Raw genomic sequence first — 21,424 nt, 5'->3', positions numbered from 1 at the left:
ATAACTAACTCTGTGGTGCCTCGAGGTCCTCATCAATGAAGATGATGCTAACATGCCCATAGCTTTTTTTGGAGGGTTACAGATGATTGTGCATATAAATGTCTCACTTATTTCCTAGTCTAGAGCAAAAAAGGAACAGTAGTTTCCCTGAGATGGGCCTAAAAGGCTGAGAGCATGCCCCCTGCTGTTTTGAGGCTGAGCTCCCTGCCCACTGGTCTGGTCTGGTCTTCCCTGGTTGTGCAATGAAGAGCAGCCCCAGATCCCCAGAAGCACCCTCCAGTACCACTTAAATTTAAGAGCCGGTGTGTGCTTGAGATCCCAAGCAAACCGCCGCTCTGCCACCTGGTGGTCCAAAGTGCTTATGCTAACACGACACCAATAATTCCTCAGGAGGGTCAGGCTTCCTCTGCACTGTGACTAAAGCAGGTGAGGCATCCAGCTTGCACAGAGCAGCCTCCCCACAAACAACACTTTAGGACCAAAGGCTTGGTACACAGCTTTCCCTCTGCTCACCTTTCAATGATTTTATTAGTATGGTCACAAGTTTGACACCTACAGGTCGCCGTTAACAGAGCTGACGACAAATATTGGAAATAAGTGAATTACTGAAGTATGGCAAGATTTAAAATGTCAACTTGGAGTGATCGTGCAAGCCCCATGCATTGATGCCTGCATCCTAATTGCAGGATCCACTCAGCTCATCCTCATGACTCTGTACCCTCAGCAGGGTTGGGGCGGAGCCACCCTGCCTTTTTGCAGATCCAGAACTTTAAGGGCAACAGTGTTAAGCCTTCCCTGGAGAATGGTGGTCACACCTGGTTTCAGCTTGTTGTGGTGAAATATGACTATTGCTAGTGTGAGCCACAAGATCCCCAGGGCTTGTGCTAACAGAATGTTCCGATGTCTCTGCAAGAGGCCTCCAGGCAGTTTTGGGATTGTATTTCCTCCCAGGGAATCTAGAAGTGAGGTGCACAGTCTTCTAGCATGCTGTCAGTGATGTAGCTGGACCCAAGATGGGACTCGTAATAATTCTTTTCATCAAAGGTGTTGACAGTCCAACTAACAACCTGGATTCCTTTAGCTGACCACTTCTTCAAATAGTCTCTGGAGAAAAGGGAAATAGTGATTGCATTAGAATGAGCAGCTGTCCTTGGAAGTGAGCATGTGAGTATCAACAGTTCCCAGAGAGCCTCCAGGTAGCCTCCTACTGCAGAAGGCTGGGAAACAGGCATATCCAGTGCTCCTAATACAGTCAATGGAGTGCTGGGAACCCAGCATGCTTCCTTTACTACATCCCAGCTTCAAACACTTCGGACAGTCACCAATGTCCTTGACACAGGGCCTGGCCTGTCTCTTTCCTCTTACACCACACTGCCTGTTTCTTTCTGTATTGCTGAAGCCTGGCTTCCTTTCATCAAGAGAACAAACTCTCCACATCACACTTCATGACTTTTCCCTCAGAGTGTACAGGAGATATACTCTGTATCTCAGGGTAAGAAGCAGCACCCTAAGCTTTCCCTTCCTCCCTTTCTTCCTTTCAATTCACAGGCAGAACTTAGTTTGCTCTGCAGCTGTAGAATTCCTGAAAGTGCACTGGACTTCTCCTGTGTCCCCATTCCCAAGTTATGGCAAAGATTGTAATGAAAGGCAGTTGTTGAGATACAAAACAAACACAAGCCCAGAACAATAACATTTTCTCAGATTCACAGGCCCAAGATGACTCAGGGACCTCCAGATAGACAAAAAGGCCCACATCTCACCCTCCAGAACTGGTTATTTCTCAAGATGAACAAGCTACCTTGGTGTGCAGCTAAGACAACATCCTCAATCAAGATGCCAAATAAGGCATCTTTGGTGAAGTCATGTAAAAGGGACACAAGTGTGAGCCTCTCACCTTCTACCATGTCCACTTCCTCACATAGCCCCACAGTACTGGCTCTCCCTGACAGCAGCAGGACTGCACTTCCTTTACCATGTGGCTGATGGAGAGAAGATGGTGTTGGAACCTGAGCCTTGGGCATGTGGGAGGCACTCATCACTCAAATGTATCACCAGCCTTCTTTTTTTCTTTTTCTTTTCTTTCTTTCTTTTCTTTTTTTTTGGGGGGGGGCAGTTTCGAGACAGGGTTTCTCTGTGTAGCTTTGGAGCCTATCCTGGCACTCGCTCTGGAGACCAGGCTGGACTCGAACTCACAGAGATCTGCCTGCCTCTGCCTCCCAAGTGCTGGGATTAAAGGCTTGTGCCACCAACACCCGGCCACCAGCCTTCTTTTCAAATTTGTTTTCAACAAGTTCTTGAGGTAGCTCAGGCTGGCCTTGAACTTGCAATCTTCCTGTTTTAGCCTCCAGAGTTGCTGGAATTTCAGGCCAGTGCCACCAGGGTAACAATTACTATCCCACTCTTCTTTCTCTGGGATCCCCTCCCTGTCTGGACTAGGTCAGAGTACAATTTCTATGCACTGCTGGCCTCGAAGCTGTTGATGCCTGTTGTCTTTCATTACTGCTCTCCATCTTACGGAGCTTGAAGCTCTAACAAGACAGGTTCCTAGAATCTGCTGGTCTGGTCCCTGAGCACAGGGGGATAGGCACATGCTGTTGCACTAACTTTCACATGGGTGCTATGGATCTGAAGTCAGGTCCCAGTGCTTGTACAAGAAGCACTTTACCCACTGAGCATCTTCCCAGCCCTCAGCTGTGGTTTTATATTACTGGACTTAACACTGTAACGCATCCCTGTGTTACAGGACAGTAACCTCCTACTGGACATTAATATGCTTTCCAGGCAGAGACATGACTTCACTTCTGCACCCTCGGTTTCCTCATGGAGCACCTGGCAGCACTGTTGGCAGTCACCAAACTGCTGCTGGACCGAATGCACGAGTAAGCTGGAAGTCATATGGAGCTATAGAGTGTGGATCTACAGCTGTTAAGCTGCCAAAACACCGGCTCAGAGATGTCAGCAGGTTAGAGAACAGAGTCTGTAGGAGATGAGCAGAAGGGAGGATAGGCTGCTGTAAGGCTGAACCCATAGGAGGTTTCTGTTGCAGCTCTGCCCTGCCCCTGTTTACTTTTCAATGGGAGCCAATCATTAGCAGTGCAATCCTACTCTCACCATCACTTCCACTTTTTCTTTTAAAAAATTCACTAAAAAAATTGGGCTAGGGAGATAGCTTACCACACAAAACCACCAAAACAAAAACAAGAAGGTAGTTGATGAGGTGAGCTATGATGCAGCACCTCGGCCACACTCATTTACACATACATCAAGAACTTACGGATATATTACACAATTAATGTGCTATAGTAAACTATAATTTATTGCTTTAAAATAATTTTTAAAAAGTGCTTGTCATGCAAGCATGAGGACCACAGTTGGGTCCCAGCACCCACATAAAAGCTGGGAGACAAGGCAGCCAGCCCACCTGTAATCCTTGTGCTCAGGAGGTATAGACAATCCTGAGGAAAAGGTATAGACAATCCTGAGGAAAAGCTGGCTAGCTGGACGAGCTGCATCAGTGAGCTTCAGGCACACACACGCATATATATATATATATATATATATATATATATATATATATATATATATATATGCCACATTTACAAGCAAAAACCAACCAAACAAAACTTGTATAATCAAGAACATCTAATCAGCCTGTTGTGAACCAGAGAAGTAGGTCTGCCACCTTCCCACACTCTTCCAGCTGCTGGCACCACTGTAACCTACCAGGCACTTGTGAGTCACAAACAACCCAGTCTGCCCACTTCTTTAACCCCTCCTTCCCAGAAAGAGCACTCAGGACATGTGAGGCCAAGAGACAACTTCCAACTTACGGGGAGACAAAATCCTTCTGCATGAGGAAGGCTGAAATCCCACATAGGTACCACAAGACATTGTGCATGCTCCAGTCAAGCAAGATGTCCAACACCACAAACATGGACTGCTTCCAAAAGACACTGTAGCGAGGTTTCCCATCTCCAGTATGGCTCAGGCTCCAAGGCCTGTGTGTGAGGGCTGTTATTACTTTCTGATCCATTTGTCTCATCTGAAAAGGAATTTTGGAAAATAAAATGATCATTTCTTAAGTCTACAATTTCCCAATTATTTTAGATTTACCAAATATTCATTTGATGAGAAGGCCATGGTGTCTAGCCTCATGGCTACTAAGTATGCGATCTCTCTCACAAATCCTTTGAAAAAACATACAATGGATGTAGGTATTCAATATGCAGTATAATTAAGGACATCTTTCTCATAGCCCTATAGGAACTGCACTATCAAAGCGAGAAAATTGGGCTGGAAAGGGAGCCCGGCAGCAGAGTGGCAGCACACGTGAGGCCCCAGGTTCAGTCAGAAACACACAGAGCAAATGAGAAAGAAAATGTCAATCACAGGGTCAAGTTTGTTTGTTTATCTGTGGGGGTTTTTGGAGACAGGGTCTTCTACAGAGTCTTCTGTAGCTCAGGCTGACCAATCACATTAATCCTCCTGCCTCAGGCTCCCGAATGCTGAGGTTATAGATGTGCATCACCATACCCAACTTTCAGGGTCACATTTTAATAATGCCATGAAGACAAACTTCTATTCAAATTAATTGAATAGCAATTTAAATTCAGGACTCAGTGAGGCTGAAGGCATGATCTTTTCAAAATGATCTGGCTAATTTCAACCCTGTTCATGGTAAAACTGAAGAGCTGAGGGGAGAGGAGAGAGAAGGAAAGAGGGGCCGTGAGGAGACTGGAGGGAGGGCAGAGCAGGAATGGGGCCACCTGGAAGGAGGTACCTCAGGCTGTGCTCTCAGTTCCATGGGAAAGCATCGCACACTCTAAAGGCCTCTGTGGTCAAATAAGCCTGGGAAGCCTGGTTCCGTGTTGTTGTAAGCCCCATGACCTTCACCCTATGAAGGTCTGTACTGGCAGGTACTGTCCCATTGCAAACATTTTCAATGTATACTCTGTTGACCACAGTGGAAGGATGCCACAGAACTCATTGTTTTGTAAATTAGTAATTAAAGAGAAAGACTAAGAAATTATCCCATCTCTAGGGGAACTAAATGGTAGATCAGAAGGGGTCTCATTTATAGATGAATTCCAGATTCGGAATAGAATATTAATATTTATTCTAGATTCTAAATAAAATACTAACATTTCATGACTTCCTACTAAACTGGCAGACCTGGCCAATGACAAAGCTGTAATAGCCCAAGAGATGAAGTGTGCCTCCTGATAGGCATACACTTCCCACTAGGACAAGACCTTGCTGAGAACAATCAATCCTAACTACATGAGTTCTTAGCTTATTTTACCAGTTTACAGGAAACAAATTAGGGGAGCATCTGTAAAATCTCACAAGTGCACAATCACTAAATCCAGGCATGGATAAACACAATAGCATAAATAATTTCAGGACCAGGGACATAGCTCAGTGGTAAAGCATGAGGCCCTAAACATATGCACGCACGCACACACGCACGCACACTTAGGTATATGCATCTGGTTTCTCCAATGAAATCTAGGGGGAGATCCCTTATTTGGGTATTGATGCAAATGAACAATTTTTAAAAATATAAATAACTAATCCTTATTTGAACTTATGGAACTCCTGAGACATGAAAATTTCTATTTTTCTGATCTTTGATGACACTAAGCAAGGGTTTATTGGAGAAGACCAGTGGGACAGAGAGGAAATAAGCAAGATCATAGCATCTGAAACACTATAAAAGACAGTTTTTGTTGTTATTGTTGTTTGAGACAGGGTTTTACTCTATAGCCAGGTAGACCTCAAACTCAATTCCTCCTGCCTCATTTTTCTAAATGCTGGGATTACAGACATGTCCCATCACACTGGCAAGAGTTGCTTTTGAAGCAAGCGTAGTGTTACTTTTTGGGAAGCAAGACTGTGGACTCATGTTCTTTCTGACGATGTTTACCAAGGTGACAAGAATGAGCCTGTAAAGTTTGCTAAGAGAAGGTGCTTTGAAGAGGGACCGTGCATGTGAAAGAGCAGCAAGAGAACACCTGAGAGACTTCCCTGCTCATAATAAAAGAGCCTCTTGACTGTGGCTGCATTTAGTTCAGTGTGACATGCATCTATCTTATGCTCACAGAGCCCACTATTACCTCCAGGAACTAACCCAATGTGACATACAAAGAAAAGTCTGACTTACCTTATAGATGACTTCTGGCAAGAATGAGCAGACCATACTGTTATTGTACAGCTGTGGAAATTCCATGTATATGTTCTTTAGAGCAGCAGAAGCCTGTACAATAGAGATTCAGGTAGTTAAAACCTATCAAAACACTATTGTGCCAGCAAGTAGCTATTGCATGTTAAATGCAAATGCTATTTACTAAATCAGAAGTGTGCTAATACTGCATGTGGGGGTGCTGAAAGCAATGTCACTGACACTGAGGTACATTTTAAACTCACAGCAGCAGAAGGAAGCAGCTAGGCACTGCTGTATTGCCACCACGTTGAGAGGCTCACCAAGAACCACACTTTGGGGCAGCAGGGCAGGCTATAGGCCACAGAAGGCTGAAAGCAAAACTGCAAACACCCTTCCTCATGCTCTGGTTTAGCCATTAGGAGGAGTTCTTTCATGCCCTCAGTCTGCCTAGCCTGGAAGAAGCCTGAGGCTTCCAGCTGGGGATTCCAGAAGGTGATTTTCTCAAGACAAAGGACCAAAAGGACCCATCATACATCATGTAGGACACAGGGGAAGCAGTATGGGTGAGGAAGGAGGGAAAGAGCTGTTCTCAACTCTCCCCAGGTAGAACACAAGTCTCTTTCCATAGCAGCCCACCTAATAGACAAGGGAGAAAGAACAGTTTCCAAACTAACATCTCTAACCTTCTAAATGTCAGTAGTGGCTAACACAGTAAGAGTCACCAGACACCACATACATGACCACTGTTGAACACTGCTGATTCTGGAACATGACACACTTCCCAAAGTAGAGGGGAACACAGAAGTTACACGTGTCCGTATCCCTTCACTAATGAACTGGGAGAGAACTTAAATTCTCACAACCCTATATGGCCATTTCGTTATTCCCACTTTATCTACAAGGAAAGTAGAGCATGTCGAGCTTACCCTGTAGCAAGTACATACTCTGTCAAGGTCTGTCAGACTCCAAAGCCTGTACCCTTGGCTTCAGGGCTCTACTAACTCAGGTTTCTTGCCAACACCTGCCCCTGTACTGCCATCTTGGTCAATGAGATCGCTGTGTTCTACCCAACTGAATACTTTAAGCACCCATCTGGAAACAAGGGGTTGAAAGGTTTTGAACAGTTTCTTCTTACTCCTTTTCCCTTTCCCCCCATTAAAACAACAACAACAACAACAATAAAAAGACAAAACCACATAGGAAGCACAGCACTCCCAAATATGGACAACATTGGCAACAAAGCCTGAGGTGCTTGGCACACATTTAGCATGTGTGAAGCCCTGGGTTCAATCCTGGAACCAAATATACAAATAAATATTTAGAGATTCACTTAACCTCATGTTAGACATCTTCAGTATTCCTCCATTGATGTGGCCTGTAAAATGCTAAAGTGTGACTATTTAAGCAGAATAGGTACTTCAGGGGATTCTGACTGGCAGGAAAACCTAAGTACTTATATACTTACAACCATGAGTTTACTGGAATAATAATTAAACCTCTTTCCTTAAAGATGGGAGCTTATTGTGGAAAAATTCAAGTGCACGCTTATGATCATACTTATGATGCTCTCTCTGTCTCTCTCCCTCCCACCCTTCCTCCCTCCGTCTCTCTCTTTGGTTTTTTGAGACAAGGTTTCTCTGTGTATTTATGGATGTCCTGGAACTAGCTCTGTAGATAAGGCTGGCCTCAAACTCAGAGATCCGCCTGTCTCTGCCTAAGTGCTAGGATTAAAGGCATGCACCACAGCCATGCCATACTTATGATTCTAACAATTGATTTAAATTATTTCCTGGGACTAGTAAGAATTCTCCAGTGATGAGCACTAACAATTATGACCATAGGAAAAACACCCACATTGTCCAAGTGTCCATGTTTTGGGAAAGCTGGTTATTAGACAACCAGTGTTATAAGAACTGTTTTACCAGTAATTTCCACTGCAATATGCTTTTGTGGACACAAGCCCATGTTCTAAATTTTGTCTTAGGAATTTCATACACATTTGAGGAAAATGCAGCAATCTTCTGAGAAAAGTAGAGATGTTCAACTCACTGAATAACAGAACTATATGTAGTGACAGCACTCGCATAGAGGGACATGTCTGTGCTCCAAGCTGCCAGGAGCGCTGAGTACAGCAGTCCCTTTTAAATGAAGTGCAGGTCCTTATGCGGCACCCTCAGCCTGTGAGCAGATGTGAGGAGCTGTCCTGTGTGCAATCCCTCAGCTCCTTCTTGTGCAGTGAGTGGTCTGCTGCAGAAGTGCCTCTTTACTGTTTACATCACATCTTTTGGAAACGTGTTCTGTAAAACCTGACCCTGTCACTCTGTGCTGGTTGAAGACTTGCAGTAGTTGTTAAAGGGCTCCATAAAAGGAAAACATTTACAAAAAATGTAAAATATGTAAACTGCATTCTATACTTCCATTAAGTAACTATAGCATAACTTATAAAAAAATAAGAATAAAGAATGAATATGAAAATACATGGTTAGCTTTGGAAATGATAAGCCTTACATAAGATATCTTTTTTAAAAAAGGAAAGTCCATGGAATAAACTGTACCATATCTGCATGGCCTTTGACATCAAAGAAGATTGTGAGGTTGTGGGTAAGGCATTCTGTAACGGCTTCCTTCAAGGTAGGGATCTTTTCATCAGGGAACTCATTTCTGTAAGAGAGAAAGAAATGGCTCACAGCAGGGAGTACAGAAAAAGAGCAAGGTTTATTGGAATGGATATTTTACAAATGTCTCCCAAATGAAAGCCAAGATTGCTTTCCCATTCTTCAATCACACCACAGCCAGATAATTTACTACAGGTACCTGAACCAAAGAGCAACAGTAACAGCAAAACTCATGTAAAAGATAACATTGCACAGAATTGGTAACATATTAGTAATCTGTTCATCAAAGGGCAGACCTTTAGAGAACTCAGGGACTTGATTTTAAGCTACTTCTTCCTTATGTAGGAAAAACAATCCCAGCACATAAGTCTATTGAGTGTACTGCTATGTAGTTGTTTGTCTAAAACAGTCGTTCTCAACCCGTGACTCTTTGGGGGTCAAATGACGTTTTCACAGAGGTTTCCTAAGACCATCAAAAAATGCAGATGTTCACATTATGATTCATTAACAGTAGCAAAATTACAGTTATGAAGTATAATGCTGTCTCAACTCTCACAAAAAAAACATTTTATGGTTGGGGGTCACTACAACATGAGGAACTGTATTAAAGGGTCACAGCACTAAGAAGGTTGAGAACCACTGATCTAAAAGTATGTACTCTGATAAAGAAAATGACGCTTAAGTGCCTGATACTCAACAAATCAGCTTCCTTTCATAATGAAGTTTCACTCTACATGGTTTAATTTGTGCCCACTCCAACCTACTACTACCAGATCTTGGCTTGAAAAAGAGCATGGATAATTTACATGTTACAGGCAATTCCACTAGCCATTTGGGCTGATGTCCACTCTATGGAGAGGGGAAGCCCTAAGGTTGCTGTTCTCTTCACACACACACACACACACACACACACACACACACACACACACTCTCTCTCTCTCTCTCTCTCTCTCTCTCTCTCTCTCTCTCATACACACCTTTATTTTGTTTTGCTAAGACAAGGTCTCACTCTGTAGCCCGGGCTGGCTGGAATTTCTGTCCCTCCTGCCAAGTAGTGGATTACAGGCACAGGCCACTGCACCACGACACATAACTAGTTAGAGTTAAAACACCTATTTTTCATGAAACATAGTTCTAAATTAAGCCTAACAACCTGAGTTCTAACCTCAGGGCCCACATCAGGGTAGAAGGAAAATACCAATTTCCAGAACTTTTTCTCTGACCTCCACGTATGTGCCATGACATGTACGCTCCCCCTCATGCCTAAATACATAGATATAATAGCTGGGCAATGGTGGCCCATGCCTTTAATCACAGCATTTGGGAGGCAGAGGCAGGCAGATCTCTGTGAGTGCAAGGCCAGTTTGGTCTACAGAGCAAGTTCCTGGATAGCCAGGGCTACAAAAAAGAAACCCTGTCTCAAAAAACCAAAATAAATAAATGAATGTTTTTAAGATGTCAGGTTAAAGTTAACACAACAAAAAGTGCTTAGGGTCAGTATCACCATTTGGAATTTGCAAAGAAAGTATAGTATTAGAGTATCATCTTAGTGTCTTTTATATAACCACTTTAAAATTTTTTGAGGTTGTGTGTGTGTATGTTTTGTATGCAGTGTTTGTGCACCATGTATATACAGTGCTTAAGGAGTCTAGAAGAGGGCAGTAGATCCTCTAGAACTGGAGTTACAGACAGTTGTGAGCTGCCATGTGACTATTGGGAGCAAGGAATCAAGCCCTGGTCCACTGGAAGAACAGCCAGTGCTCTTAACCACTGAGCCGTCTCTCCAGGCCTATATAACTACTCTTGATTCACAATTATAATATCCACTCTAAAGTACTTGGCTTAATTTAGAACTATGTTTCAGGAAAAATAGGTGTTTTAACTCTAACTAGTTATGTGTAGTGGTGCAGTGGCCTGTTGCAAGGATCTGGTGAGTTGGTTAACGGTAGAATCATTACTTGACCAGCTTAAAGAATGAGTTGGTATATCTGAAGGCATTGCTTTCAGCCTCTGATCCTAATGTAAAGGATGGCAGACAGTAGGCTTCAGTTAGTGAAGAGAACTCAGACTGTATTATTCTGAGACTGCTGCAGAGTCAGATACCCCTCAATGGAAAAGGGTTAAATACACACACAGCATCTCTGTTGTTGCTGGTGTGTGCTCACTACTTGGGAAGCCTGTTAAGTTCAAATGAAAAACCTTTCCTGGAATAGACACACTTTGAAGGCGTCAGTGTCTACCTGTGACCACCATGATGTCTGAAGGATTTGTGAAATGACATCAGTGACTCACCTGAGTCTGTGATTTGCTGCAGGGTTAAGTTTCCTAATTTGTTCAAATGTCAGATCACATAGTCGGCCAGACCCGTCTGTTGTCCTATCTACTGTGTTATCGTGCATCAAGACAGGAACTCCATCAGCAGTAAACTCGATGTCCAACTCCACACCCGTTGCTCCATTCTTAGCTGCCTTAACAAAAACATCAACAATATTAATGTCAACAGCTACAGATATCATTTATCTCTAAACATGAAGGAAAAGCAACATGGCTGGTGAAGCAGACAGCTGCCCTTATAGATTGCTGTCCCTTTCTTCTTCCAGGCAGTCCCCAAATGAACTTGTTCCCCATGGATGTTAATGCTGTCTCAACTCTCACACTTGTCAAGTCCTTAAAAAGATCTAGCTTTCACTCTTCCTACTGTCATAATAGCAGAGCGAGGAGACTGCTGGCTGCAAGCTTTTTCTGGGCCATGGTGGCTTTGAACATTTAGACAGACTCTACAGTGTGTCTATTCTGCCAGTGGAAAAGCTGGTCACTGACCTGTGCTCCCCAGTACTTGGCTATTTCACAACTCTGGTATAAACAAGATGAATCAGGACTGTGTTGGTTTAACCTCATCCTCTCTGAAAAACACCAAGACTAGGGGACAACTGTTTGGGCATGTCTGTAGCACTGGTTGTGGGCCAAGAAGGTGATAAGCTTAATAAAGTATATTAGAATTTATGGAAAAAGAATTTAGGCTTCCACTGTAGCTCAGTAGTAAAGTCCTCTGTTTAGGATGCAGGTAAATAAAGAATAAAATCTAAGCGCTAACTTAGAAACACTGATGTGTGCCTCCTTGGCCTCCTCGTCACAATGAACATAGGAAATGCTCATTATGATCATAGTTTTTCATTTTGGTTTACTGCAAACGTACCCAGTATATAGTAAAAAGCCTTAACACATGTAACAAAGGAAATGATAAAAATGATGATGACAAAGTAATAATAGTATTTATTAGCCTTTTTAAATGTATCAACTCACTTGATTCTCACAACAAACACTATTAAGCAAGTACTGGTAACATCCCCATTTTTCAGATGAGGAAATTGAGACAAAGATCCAGAAATCTGAACTAGAGAGATGGCTCAGCAGTCAGGAGCACTGGCTGTTCTTCCAGAGGACCTTAGTTCAATTCTCAGAAACTACATGGTGGCTCACAACTATCTATTATCTATTATGCTCTGATGCCCTCTTCTGGCAGACAGAGCACTCAAACCTTAAAAATAAATAAATTATTAAAGACTCAGAAATTTGCCAGCAGTACATAAGCTGGGATGTAGCTGGGCTGCACTCTGAACCACTGTGACTTCACTATCATAGCTCTATTGTAGAACGAGCCACTTCAAGGTTGGCATGAGTGACACTCCCTGCTGTTCCCTTACAGGGTTTATGCACTCCTCACATAGTGAAGTACCCATGAGGGACATGCAGTACTGTGCTAGTGCAGTAAGCACCCCACAGATTCACCATGGCTATGCACTCTGTCCCTTTAAGGGTGCATTTCAAAGGTAATAAGTCGGATTCCCCAGTCAAGTTTAAGGGTAGAGGTTTTTCTACTTTATTTCAATATTTCTCTACCCTGATACTATAGTTATAAATCTACATATTCTTTTAGTTTCACTCATGTGACCATGCAATCCCTTCAATCCTAGTTCTATCTCTGGCTGTGTCATCCAGGTTGAGTTACCATCTATCTAGACTCAGCTTCTTCATTGAGATGGCATCTCTATAGTGCTCCAGAGTGGTGAGGATGTATCGATAATGCCTGTAATGAGCTTGGTACCAAGCTCAAAGTTAGCATTCCCCACAGCTATTATGACAAGAAAGATAAGCTCACTATGTCATTCTAAGAAAAGCGTCCATCCATACTGGTGACAAAGCTTTACAATATTAAAGGGTACAACCTGCCTAAGTTAAAACTGAAACGTACTATAAATCAACATGGTTTATGTTTTATAACATAAAATCACAACTCAGTTTACACCACACATTTCTTTCATGATAATACACACAAGATCTTTATTTCTTTTTTTGATTTATTTTCATTTATTTATTATGTATACAGTGTTCTGCCTGCATGTCTGCCTGCAGGTCAGAAGAGGGCACCAGATCTCAGTATAGATGGTTGTGAGCCACCATGTGGTTGCTGGGAATTGAACTCAGGACCTCTGGAAGAACAGCCAGTGCTCTTAACTTCTGAGCCATCTCTCCAGCCCCACGATTCTTATTCCTTGATGCTGCACTTTTAATTGTACTTTTCTTCACCAGGGTTATTTGGTCACAAAACAAAAATATGATGAGACACACATGAATGAAGACCACTAATCTGCACTCGCTTGCGCTGGGGATCCAGTACCACATTTTACACATGCCATCCCTGACTTATTCACTCAACCCTTGGTTTTTAGAGGCAGGATCTCACTATGTAGTTTGGGATGGTCTTGAACTCACAATCCTCCTGCCTCAGCTTCCTGAGGACTGTGATTACAGATGTTACCACTACACCTACCTATTGTCTTTTGAGCAGTTTATTAAAACCAAAACACAAACTAATAAAAACAAAACCCCCAAATCAAAACAAACCTACAAACCCTAAAAAGACTGTTCAGAAAACACATTAGCGTTCTGAAAGCAGATTACCACATTCAACTTGCTTTACCAGTACTCTGAAGTTGAACCCTTGCCTCTAATTCACAGGAAGATATCTAGAGGACTCTCTCAGGCAAGAGAAACAGCAGACACAATTCAAAGGCCTTGAGTAGGAAGGAGCCACTGAGGTCGCTGAAAATGCTTACTGCTACCCAAACCTACTCCCTTTCTCACAGTTAGAGCAGACTCATCCTGGCTTTAGTGTTTGGCTTCCTCCTGGGCTCACAATCAGCACCTCAGATATGTAATGGTAGCAGTCTTCTGGGAAAGATACAGAAAGAGGGAATGGAGCATTCCCACAAGCTTGGAGGCAGGCACTTAGGAATGTGATGCCCCAGCTGCACTGGCTACCTGGAAAGCACAATGAGAACTGGCAGATACAAGGCCAGGGGCAAGCAGACTGAGCAACAGAACCTAAGTAATCCATGAACACCCTCAAACAGCTGTGTTAGCCTACTGGCATCCAAGCTTCCACCCACCCACACTCCTTAGGTAAGACAGTGAGTCCTCTGACTGTGAGAAATTTGAAGTTGGATATTCAAGTACATGAAGCCAAAAGCATCCTAAACAAACATTGGGTGATTGGGACAGAAAGAACAGGGTTCCTAAGAAGGGAAGAGAGAAAAAGTTAGGGGCTGGGAGTGCAGATCAGTGGTAGAGTGCTTTGCTTAGCTTGCTTGAGGCTTTGGGTCCCAGCCCTGGCACTACAAAACAGACTGCAAAAAGACAGATTGGAAAGCAAGAGGGAGCAAGGGAGCTTAGATTTTATCTAATTGTAAGCAGAGGTTTTAAGAGAAGGAAGAAGGATACAATATAGTTTCCCCAAACAGGGTCTATCTATGTAGCCCTGCCTGGGCTGGAAATTGGTAAACATATAATGAGACTGGCTTCAAACTCACAGAGATCTGCCTGACTCTGCTTCCTGAGCACTGGGATAAAGACCTGTGCCACCACACCTAGCTATAATTTTTATTTTTAAAGCCATCCTCTAGTACTTAGTGGACCATGGACGTAATTGAATTTCTTTGCCACCATTTTACTAGTGTATCTGTTTTTTAATATTTTCAAATTACTTTATTTATATGTATGTGTGTCTATGTGGGGAATGAGCATGTCAGTGCAGGTATCTGTGGAAGCCAGAGGTGATGGCTCACCTGGAGCTAGAGTTATAAGTAGTCCTCTACAAGAGCATTACATTCTCTTAATTGCTGAGCTTCCTCCCTGGTCCCTGTTTTTGTGGGATTTTTTTTTTTTGCGGGGGGGGGTGGGGTGGGGGTGGGGATGGGGGGGTGCTATTATTTCTCTAAGTAGTTCTTTCTGTCCTGGAACTTCCTATGTAGACCAGGCTGGTCTCAAACTCAGAGAGATCCACTTGCCTCTGCTTCTAAAGTGCTGGGATTAATGGTATGTAACACTATGTCCAGCTGTTTTTTTAATCAACGTATTCCACATTTAGCTAGTTTTCATTTAGAAAATTACCTGTCAGAGACTCCACCAGTCAAAACATCCCTGTACCCAGTAGAATGTCTAAGAATACAAATTAAATGGTGCAAAGTACAAAGGGAAGGACAGAACAAAAAAACAAATCGGATAGAAAGGCTCTCTCTCTCTCTCTCTCTCTCTCTCTCTCTCTCTCTCTTCCTCCCTCCCTCCCTCCTTCTCTCCCTCCCTCTCTCTCTTTCTCCCCCCCTTTGGTTTTTCAAGACAAGGTTTCTCTGTGTAGCCCTGACTATCCAGCTTGTAGACCAGGCTGACCTCAAACTCACAGAGCTCCACCTGCCTCTGCCGGCATTAAAGGTGTGCACCACCACCACCCATCTGGAAATACTGTCTTTTCAAGCCATGAGGGAGGACACAGCCTTGTCCTCTGCAGTTTGCTTCTGGCAGATAAATACAGTCACAGCTAAAAACACGGTCTATAAATGACCTGCCATTCTTGAAGGGCGAATTGCCACATTTCATTTCCTCTTCTGACCAGGAATCCATCTGGTACAATGAAAGAGTCACTGCAATTGTATGTAAGACATGCTTATCGCACAGAGAATTTCGCCCTGTTTCCTTATGACACAGCAGGATGAACATTGTATTTGCATCTCACATATATGCTTCCTCATTCATTTAATGTGATTGATATCCAGGCAAACATACTCTTGGCCAAATCACACTGTCAACAAATACTTAGGAACACTTTCTGTGTTCAGTTAAATCTGCATCAAGGTAGGTGGAAATGGAGCCAATGGCCATCATATGCTTTTCCGCTTCTCCTGACAATTCGAGTACATGTGCCCTCCACCAACTCAAAGGATGTCCGTCCACTGTCCCTTCCTCAGATTTAGTTTTTTCATCTTTATTTGTTGGATGGCATCAGCTGTCCTTACATCCCTGGGAAATAGCTCATACAGTATTTCACTAGGCTTTGTGTACATTAGTCCAGACTTCCCATCACTTATTTCATAAATACCATCATTATTTTCATTTTACAAACGGGGAAACTGAGGTTGGAGCTGAGCCTATGGTGCTCCACAAGGTTGGTGGAAAGTACTGGACTATGAGCAAGTTAGTTAGGCTGGACAAAGAAAACAGAGAGCCTGCATTCAACATCCTGAAAAATAATTTTAACCTATGCCAAAGAACATCCAGTCTTCCCATCAGAAAGCTTTATTCCAGAACAGTGGTTCTCAATCTGTGGGTCTGACCTTTGGGGGGCGGTGAATTCATAGGGGTCTCCTAAGACAATCTAAAAACAGAGATTTGTGTTACAATTCATAACAATAGAAAAATTACAGTTATGAAGTAGCAACAAAAGTAATTTTATGGCTGGGAGTCACCACAACACAAGGAACTGTATTAAAGGGTCACAGTGTTAGGAAGGTTGAGAACTTCTATTTTAGAAGGACCTGTGTGTGTTGGAGTCACAGTTTTCCCACCTAGTCTACGTCTTGAAGAAATGAGAAGACCAGATGTACAGTTGTCTAAAAGGTCAGGTGTGGTGGTACATGCCTTTAATCCCAACACTAGGCAGGCAGAGGTAGGCAATCTTGGAGAATTCAAGGCTGGCCTGGTCTACATAGTCAGTTTCTAGGGCTGCTGTAGCCCTGTCTCAAAAAGCAAAAAACAAAACCAAACAAACAAAAACCCAAAATAAAAAAAGAATAAAACTGGGTGTTGGTGGTGCACGCCTTTAATCCCAGCACTCAGGAGGCAGAGGCAGGCGGATCTCTGTGAGTTGGAGGCCAGCCTGGTCTCGAGTGCCAGGAGAGGCTCCAAAGCTACACAGAGAAACCCTGTCTCGAAAAACCAAAAATAAATAAATAAATAAATAAATAAAAGCTGTAGTATTTGCATATATCCCAGGAATATCCTCCTACACCCCTCAAGTCAACCCTCAGAGTTCTTACGCCTAAAGCAAACTACTACGTAAGTAGTTAAGCTGTGCTGTCTGTCACTCTACACATTTTTTCATGGCTCTTTTATTGATCCACAAATGCAAAGCCAACATGAATGAATACTGACTGTAGTACACAGGGGTGCATGATCCACTGAAATGCTCTTACCATGCAAGCTGTCATTAATACGAAAGAGAAGACTTACAAGGACAGGGGGTATCAAAATTCTCCAGGGTGCCTTGTGCAAAAGGGAGACAAGTAATGATCAGAATTCTGGCTGCTAGCCTTGACCATGAAGGTGTTTGGAGAGATAAGGATAGTACCTAAGCAATGTAGGGGACAAAAAATATACCCTGTGATAAGAGCAATTTGTACTAATCTCGACTCAACAGACAGGGGTGGTGGTGCACACCTTTAGTTCCAGCACTCAGGAAGCAGAGGCAGATGGATCTTAGTCTGAGGCAGCCTGGTATATGGAGTGAGTTCCAGGACAGTCAGGGCTACACAAAGCAACCCTGTCTCGAAAGAGAAAGAAAAGCTGGGTGTTGGTGGCGCACGCCTTTAATCCCAGCACTTGGGAGGCAGAGGCAGGTGGGTCTCTGTGAGTTTGAGGCCAGCCTGGTCTCCAGAGCGAGTGCCAGGATAGGCTCCAAAGCTACACAGAGAAACCCTGTCTCGAAAAAAAGAGAGAGAGAGAGAGAGAGAGAGAGAGAGAGAGAGAGAGAGAGAGAGAGAAAGAAAAGAATAATCTCATACACTAACAAGAACCTATTTGACCTAGTTCATGGTTCATCCACACACTGGATTTCGTTCTGCTCCTCGAAGCCAGGACACATACAAACCTGCTGTGTTATCTTACCAACCCAACATGAGCCTCGCCTCAGGACCTTGGCACTTGCCGTCAGCATTTCCTGGGACAATTCCCACTGATCCCAAAGTTCATTGTAATTCTAGTTCCAGTTCATACATCTCTAGTCCACAGGAAACTACTCTGCCGCAAATTCGTCCACTCCTTTACTTGTGCTAATTGCATTCCCTCACCTGTAAAAGTATCCTATTATTTTTCAACTCCGACGAAAGCCAAGTCAAAGGAGCTTTGCCTGATACGCGACTGTCACCCCAGCGTCTGGAACAAACCAGATCTACAAGGACCTGCGGAATTCTAGAAATAGCAGCAGCGGGGAGGGATGCTGGGCCGGGCTGCGGATGAGAGGGACCAGGGCGAAGCAGGCCCAAGGCTTGAGGGGCTCACCTGCCGGATGGCTGCCAGCGTGTTCTCGGGCGCGTCGTGGCTGCCGCCGCGGTGGGCGATGGCGGACACGCGGTCACGGGGCTTGAGCACCTGCAGGACCCGGCGGGACGGCACCGGCTCGAAGCTGAAGAGCCGCAGAAGGATGTAGAGGCTGCCGGTGAGCACGCAGGCGTTGAAGGGGCTGCGCGTCATCACCAGCAGCACCACCAGCACGAAGGAGAAGGGGCCCAGGAGGCCGCCCTGGTCTTCCCACAGCCACATGCCGGCGCCTGCACCGGCACGGACCGGAGCCCCGGACCTGCCGGGCGACGCAGAGACGCCGAGGTACTGGCCACAGCCGGAACCCTCCGCTGGGAGCAGCGCTGCACAATGGCGGCAGCGGACCCATCTCGAGAAAAAGCCCGCCCCCCAGCCAATCAGAATCCCGGAGCTCTAGCGTTGGGGGCGGAGTCGCTGTCATGACAACAGGGGCAGGCCCAGGCCCCAGGCTGGGATTCCAGGGCAGCTTGGGTTACAGGTCGTGAGGTCAGGACTTCAGCCCTGGCTTTCAGACTCGGTAGAAGGAGGGAGAGACTGCCAAGGTTCCTTAGTGACCTTGTATCTGACATCTAGAAAACTGAAGGCTGGGTGACTTTGAAGGAACAGGACGCTTAACCTGTTTATTCAAGGTGTGCCAACTAAACACTGGCTTAGAGGCGCTAGCGTTTCTAGAGTTCTGTGTCAAAGCCTAGGTCCTGGCATCCGTAAAAAAGCTAGGCTCAGTGAGCCAAGAAAATAGTGAAAAGCAGAAACGGTCACATTGGGGAAAGGCCCAGTAACACATACCCACTCCCAAGTCCATTTTCAGGGTTTTGATGTAAGGTTTAGGTTTAAATAGAGGGCAAGAGCCGGGCGTGGGTGGCGCACACCTTTAATCCCAGCACTCGGGAGGCAGAGACAGGTGGATCTCTGTGAGTTCAAGACCAGCCTGGTCTACAAGAGCTAGTTCCAGTACAGCCTCCAAAACAATACAGAGAAACCCTGTCTCGAACCACCACCCCCAAAATTAAAATAAAATAAATAAAATAAAAATAAATAAAAATAGATGTCAAGAGGTGTGTCTAGCTAGGAAGTTCCGCCCACCCACTTAGTTCCAGTCTGTCCTGAAAGGTCGAGTTCCTCGACAGACTGATACAGGCTCTAAGCCTTTTCCTTCCCTCAAAATGAGACTCCTGGGGGGAAATTCCAATTTCCCGAGATTCCATGCCTCAAAATGATGTCAAGAAGGAAGACTCACAAGTGTCTCTTTAGAACATCTTCATTCCTGCAAGGACTGCTTCACTAAGATACACAAGGTGTGTGCTCTTAGTGGGATTACCTTCCCCTGAGGGAAGTAGTAGTGACTACGAAAAAGAGACAAGGACAATTAAGGGGAAGCGGGAAGGAAAAAGCCCCTACCGGAAGTGTGGTTAAAGTCTCTTGACTTTAACTGAGAATCAAGAATTCCAGCACATATAGGTCACCTTCCTTTTATATAGAGATGCTTCGAGTCAGAATGTTCAAAAAGCAACAAATCTTGCTTAAGGTCTGATCATATATGGCCTTTCTCCTTTTCCAGCTGCAGACCTGCAATTTACTAGGAATCTCATGGATAGTAAAAATGCACTAACGCTCTTATGCAAACTTTATGACCTGTGGTTTTATCTTAGGGATTGTGCTTCTTCCCAGGGTAACCCCAGAACCAGCCTAAATCTCATTGAAAAAGAAAAAAAAAACAGTAGGAAAAATTTTCTTAAGGACTACCTAATTTGCTACTGCTAAGACACAACAGCTCTGTTTCATATTGGCTCACCCTAAAATCCTGTCCTACCGTGACAACCCTGAGTGGAGGTCTTGAACAGAGTGAAGTGGCAGCCTGGCACCGTGTCTCCGGCGCATACCCCACTCTCCACTGCCATTCCCATTAGTGGCAGTTCAGCTGACACCTAAACACTTGGCTGTGTCCCAGGCCAGGCTTGTGTTTGGAAAAGCATTGCATACACATCTTATTCTTACAGAGGCCTGACTTGAGATAGGCATTGTATCAGAAGTCTGGTTTCTATTGACTTTGGAAGGCTTTCCAGGCACAATCAGACCATAAACCCGGAAGGAATTCGGATAATTTATTTTATTGATGAAGAAACTGAGGAGGAATAAAGGAGCAGCTGTGATAGGAAGCCGCTTCAGTCACTTGCAACTGTAATACAAGCCAAAACCAAAACCACTGCTCTGTCTGTAAGGATGCAGGCGTTATGCTGGCCTGTCTGTGTCACCTGGTAGAATACATTCTGGCAGTACTCTGGTCAGCCCAGGTGCAAAGGACCCTCTAATAGACCTCCGCCCACTTACACACTCTTTCTCTCTTTCACTATTTCCTGTTCTTCCCCTCGGGCAGACGGAATTTTCCGGTCTCCTTCTTCTCTTTTGTCCTCTCTGTCTCTTTACTTCTTTTCACCCCCCAACCCTTCCTTTTCTAATAAAACTTCTTACTTGAGATCTGTCTGCCTAGCCAGGCGTTGGTTGTGCACACCTTTAATCCCAGCACTCCGGAGGCAGAGGCAGACGGATCTCTGTGAGTTTGAGGCCAGCCTGGTCTCCAGAGCGAGTGCCAGGAGAGCCTCCAAAGCCACAGAAAAACCCTGTCTCCAAAAACCAAAACAACAACAACAAAAATAAATCTCCAAAGATGATGATGTATGTATATATGAGCTCCCAGGTGCATACCTGCATGTGGAGGTCACAGGACAGCATTGTGTTTTGGTCCATCTTTTGTTGACAATAGACTCACTAGGTTGGCTGGCCAGTGAGTCCCAGATACTCACCTGTCCCTGCCTTTTCAGCACTAAGATTACTAGTGTGTGCACTGAAGCCCTGCTTCTTAAAGTGTATTCTGGCAATCAAGCCCATTATTATCTCCCAGGCCTGCTCTATATTATACAAGAAAAAAACTTAAGACAGGAAGAAGAGATTTCTTTTTAAAGGTAGCTGGAAGACAGCCATGGGTGCTTAGAACCAAGCT

General features: G+C 44.3%; 1 protein-coding gene across 2 annotated transcripts; it reads right to left on the bottom strand.

The window, feature by feature from the left end:
- Positions 1-498: 498 nt before the first annotated feature.
- On the bottom strand, positions 499-18,762 carry Gde1 (glycerophosphodiester phosphodiesterase 1). 2 transcript variants are annotated; one of them, XM_027410163.2, is made up of 6 exons: positions 18,388-18,762; positions 11,071-11,246; positions 8,719-8,824; positions 6,164-6,256; positions 3,831-4,042; positions 499-1,104 (listed from the first exon to the last, which is right to left on the bottom strand). In XM_027410163.2, the coding sequence occupies exons 1-6, from the start codon at positions 18,646-18,648 to the stop codon at positions 957-959; spliced, it is 996 nt and encodes a 331-aa protein (XP_027265964.1). In that variant the 5' UTR covers positions 18,649-18,762; the 3' UTR covers positions 499-956. The 2 variants fall into 2 exon arrangements, with proteins under 2 accessions (XP_027265964.1, XP_027265965.1); XM_027410164.2 differs by having other exon boundaries at positions 11,071-11,242; positions 18,388-18,524.
- Between the last annotated feature and the right edge of the window lie 2,662 nt (positions 18,763-21,424).

This window comes from Cricetulus griseus, chromosome 3, assembly GCF_003668045.3.
Source record: "Cricetulus griseus strain 17A/GY chromosome 3, alternate assembly CriGri-PICRH-1.0, whole genome shotgun sequence".
NCBI lineage: Eukaryota > Metazoa > Chordata > Mammalia > Rodentia > Cricetidae > Cricetulus > Cricetulus griseus.
Note: the sequence above shows the minus strand (reverse complement) of the source record. Positions and strands in the feature narration are given on the sequence as shown.